This window comes from Dipteris shenzhenensis, chromosome 18 (assembly GCF_047967505.1).
Source record: "Dipteris shenzhenensis isolate YYH24624 ecotype China chromosome 18, Dip_SZ_1.0, whole genome shotgun sequence".
In the NCBI taxonomy this organism is placed as follows: domain Eukaryota; kingdom Viridiplantae; phylum Streptophyta; class Polypodiopsida; order Gleicheniales; family Dipteridaceae; genus Dipteris; species Dipteris shenzhenensis.
In genome coordinates, this window is record NC_141613.1 from 42,703,075 (window position 1) to 42,708,003 (window position 4,929).

Consider the following 4,929-nt stretch of genomic DNA (forward strand, 5'->3'; position numbering starts at 1 on the left):
ACGTATATATGCGATGATATCCTGTAGATTTGATCTTCTAATTTTATCATTGTAATAAAGACGACGACTTTAATTTTTTTGTATTTTTGGTGTCTCCTTTTTTAATTATTGTAAAAAGCAATTTTAAAATTTACTATGAATTTATTCATATGTAAATTAAATTGCATATGAATAGTCAATTTATTCTGGATGAAGGAAAATTATCTTTGTAATAATGTTTGTATGATTACTGTTCCAATGCAACAGCATGGTAAAAAAAGTCCAAGACGTTTTGTAAGACTATTATGCAGAATGTAGAAATTAGCAAATGAAATGAAGGGAATTCATAGCAAGTGCTATACAAATGTTACAAATTGAGAATCGACATCCTATAGTTCTATCTTATTGTGCATATGCCAACATACAAGAAATAAAATCATATAATAAGATGATGGATAGTAGCATCCTTCCTTTACAATATTACAAGCTTGCAACATTTGACTAAAATCTATTCAAAGAAATGAAGTATGTACTGGTGTTCAAGGAAAAACAACTTAAAAGCCACCTTTAGCTATCATGTTACCCCAAAGGTTGAAGATGATGAGGGAAGATGAAGGCTACAATGAAGGTATGATTTGCACTATGCAGCGATGAATTGTCAAATCTATTAGTAAAAATTGTACCAAAAAATCTTGAGGGTTCACAAGTAGCACTATAGTTAAAATCAAGTAAATAGCTTAGAGGATTCACAAATAGCATTTTATGTCAAATTTGAACATGATCAATTAAAAAAAAACAAACAAGAGTGAGTGCTAGCATTATTCCTTTGAAACATTGCAGCTTCATAATCACACAACACTATAATATGCTATAAAAAAACACAATCAAAGGTCTCATGTTGTTTACAATTTCCATTTTGAATAGTCTCAAAGTCACTGGATTATCTCAAAATTCATTACATTCTTTTTTATTGATGGATTTCTATTGATATAGTAGTAAGTCTTTAACATATGATAAGTCATGTGGTGATCCACCTTGAATGATAGATGGATCAATTCGAGATACATTCTGAAGTAGCCATTGTTTCTCACATGTTGGATTGATTGAACTAAAATTTGTTGGAATTGATGTTTGGAGTTTTTTCACTTGAATTGGCATAGACAATGGAAAAATAAAGGATTGGTCATGATGTGGTATTGGAGTTTCATGATTATGGGTACCCACATAAGTGGTCACTACATAGGATTGATCCATAGAGTACCTTTCCACCCGTTTCTTCACGTTGCATTGCTTATTTATGCATCTATAGTAGCTTCTGTAAAAACCACAAGACGCGCACCACTTTTTTAAGAACTTGTTTCAAAGAGTCTATCATATCAAAGTTGAAATAAATTAAATGGCAAATGCTTGTACATGTATGCCATGATACTAAGGTGAAAGAAATTGGTTAGTTAAACCTTTGAAAAAATAAAGAGAGAAGCATAAATAGAATGGAAAAAACAAAACTTATGAAGCTCTTATGAAGCTTTCCTAACATTAGCTATGTTGGAGTTAATTAATCCCCATTAGTTCTAAATTAGGAAGCAAGATCTACATATTAAAGCCAAATAACTAAATCTAATGTGCTCATCATATGCCTCTAGTTACGTTGTAAAGGGTTGGTTATGTAACAACAATAGCTTTGAAATCAAATAAATTATGAATTTAATTCATTGTCTAGCTTATCCTAATCTACTCAACCATCATACCATGTATCATGGTATTTACCATTATTAAGTGGCCATACACCTTTCCTCAAATATAAAACATATAATATCCTTTAAGAGGACAAATTAAAAGTTATGAAGCTCTTCTAATAGTATATATGTTGGAGTCAATTGATCCCAATTAGGTCTCGATTGGGAAGTAAGATCTATATGTTAAAGCCAAAATAGCTAAATGTAAATGTACTCATCTGAATATTCCTAGGATATGGTGTGATGGTTGCTTACATAACAACTTTGAAATCAAAGAAATTATCAATTAATTTATTCTCATGATCTTGATAAAGGATATGGGTTAGCAGAATTCTCTCTCAAGCAATCAAGAACGAAGATTAGCATACCTCTTCCTCAAGGAATATGTTATAAGGTGTGCAATGTGAAGCATCCTCACGTGTTTGAAAAAAAATATGAAGTACCAAGGGTAGATACTTCTCCCTCAGCAAAAGAGTAACATGTAGGCTGTATAAAGGGGTAGTCTTGAAATTTATACAAATGGTCTTTCTTAACTTGAATGCTCTATGGAGTTTCTCAATGTTGAATCCTCCCAAAAGACTTCCCTTCAACCATGTGAAGGAAATTCCAATCATTCTTTAGATCAACCTTTTAGTTTAGAGGCTATGACTAATCACCCTAATTTGTTTAGGCGTTTGTAATCATGATGTGCATGTTGAATCCTTAGTATGGAGGGATGATGAGCGACATACATTATTTACTTGAAGATACCTTTTGGAATCAACAGGTTGCTATATGGAGTAATGAGTGATGAGACAAGAATGACTGCAATGTGGAAATGTGCTATATATGCTAAATAGCATGCACTAGCATATACAAAGTTTTTTGGATTCACAACGAGCCTTATAAAATAGTGTGCCTCATTGCAATTTTTATGTGGCAAGTAGGATCATTTTTAATTTAGCAGCGAGATGGCAAGTGCTCATTGCCAATGACTTGCTCTAAGGGTAGGTTCACACCACCAATTGAGACACCCTATAAAAATGGAGATGAGGGTCATCATTTTACATGGCCCAATGCACTTGTTAGGCCTGGATGTCTAACATGAAAAAAGTGTCCTCAATGTGAAGGCCGCCCACTCTATGGGTGGCTGACAAAATGTTGGCACGAGACGTCGTGACTGAAACCCTCACTGGCTGTCCCACGCACTCAGAGGCACTCAATAATCTATGTGACTATCATGTGAGTTCAACATAAGGATTTCATTTTCTCACATTTTCAGTGACAGAAGGGTGCCATAAAAAGAAATTGATAAAAATTTACAGATTGAATAGAAAAAGGGCACATTTTATAAATGAGAATTTCAAATAGGCCTTGAATGCACGTGATCTATGGGGTTTATACATAATGACCCCCCTGAGCCAACACAAGATCTTCCTTCCACTAGACCAATTGATACGTCTAATTAAACGGCAACATTTTTTATAAAAAATGAGGGCAGCTGGTGTGGACCAGAGCACTCGCCTAAACATCCTCTATTTTTTCCACAAGCGGGTAAGTGGTGCGAACGTGCCTATGAGACTCACTCACCAAACACTAAGTCCTTAGGATTTAAAGGAGATGACCACTTCTAACACTAAAAAACCTAAAGTGTCTCTCACGGCTAGGGTTATATAGATAGACTCTGTCGGCTAGGGTTATATAGATAGATAGACAGATAGATAGAGAGATAGATATGTGAAACGACTGTATGCAAGAAACGCATACCTAGGATGTGAACTATTCTTCGCGGCCTTCTGGCCATATTTCCTCCATTTGAATCCATCGTCAATTAAGTCAACTTCTGTCTTAGTGTATATGCTGATTTTCTGCCCGGCTCCATGACTTGTGCTCTTCCTGCACACAGTAACATGTCCCAAATGCTGATGAATCGCTTATTTCGACACATCAAGCAAGCTGATAACAGCATACGTCTTGAAAATTCTGGCTATTGCACGGTTCGGAAAACCCACTCATTTTGTACGCTGAACCAGCTCATTTTGTAAACAGTTAGACTTTTCATGAAGACAGAATCCAGAGGAAGCTTTCTTTACCTTTTCCTTTCTTCTGCGACTTGCGGAAAAGATTCAGTAATCGATTTCAATCGATCTGGCACATTTTCACGTAGATGTAGCTGCTTTTGCATGCGGAATTCCTCGTTTAACCCGCCAGGTGGCCGTGAGATGGACACCGTAGAAGGTTGAGCCTCAAGCTGTGCCTCATCATCTAGGTCTCGTTTCGGTTGTGCCGTTTGCCTTGATTGGGGATTCATGCGCTGCATGGCCTCAAACTCCAGATTACGAGCAGCTTCACATCTCTCCAACTGACGACCGTGGTCTTCTTGGAGTATTGCAGTTCTATCGCCACTTAAACCGCCTTGGGGAAAGAGCGTGGACGCCCCTATAGCTAGACTTGCGTCCTCGTCATGCGTCCGCGACCAGCCTCCGGAAGGTTCGAAATTCTCCGACATTCCCGTACGTAAAGGAGCCGTCAACACTTCTAGGGCGCCCTCCGAGCGATCCACGAAAGCTTGCCCCGAGGTAAGGTTTGGAGAGTCGGACGATCCGATTAAATATGACTGCATAGGTGAACATGATGAGGGCCACTCTGGAGAGTATGGGTCTGAACTGAAACTATGGCTTGATTTTTCAAGAAGGACGTCGCTCCAAGCGCTGGCACGGTGTGGGGTATTCAAAATCTCTGCGGACCCAAAAGAGGTGAACGCTTCCATTCGAGTTTGGAAGCGTAAAATCAGCGTACGGCTCAAAGATAAGCGCTTGCAGGAGTTGCAGCTAGACCTTCTTGCAGGTAGTATGCACGCTCTATACAACATACGGCGAGGGAGGCATCTTGAAATAGAGTCTGTGCATTTGGGGAGACGGCCATGGTGCGATGAGGAAGAGGGTGACAAAATCCGAATGGACGATTGCGGGATGAGATGGGCAACTTGATCGGGAAGAGCAGAGCTACGGCTACCATAGATTGGGAGCTCAAAGGAAGATCACATCCGTTGATTGGGAACCGCAAAAAACGTGGAATGTGGACCGAGGACTCCAAAAAAAAGTTGACAAACGTGAAGGTGGCAAAACTCGCCTCGTTCGCCAAGTATTAAGAGCAGATTCCCACGTGAAATAGCCGTGAAAAGTTAGAGCACATTCCCTCTACTTCTCTTGAAGTAGAGAGAAAATGAAGGCTT

General features: G+C 38.4%; 1 protein-coding gene across 1 annotated transcript; it reads right to left on the reverse strand.

Moving 5' to 3' along the window:
* Window positions 1–934: 934 nt before the first annotated feature.
* On the reverse strand, window positions 935–4,546 carry LOC147891256 (uncharacterized). The gene is made up of 3 exons (XM_087390056.1): window positions 3,788–4,546; window positions 3,462–3,590; window positions 935–1,294 (listed from the first exon to the last, which is right to left on the reverse strand). Exons 1-3 carry the CDS (start codon window positions 4,462–4,464, stop codon window positions 961–963), a joined length of 1,140 nt encoding a protein of 379 aa, XP_087246182.1. The 5' UTR covers window positions 4,465–4,546; the 3' UTR covers window positions 935–960.
* Between the last annotated feature and the right edge of the window lie 383 nt (window positions 4,547–4,929).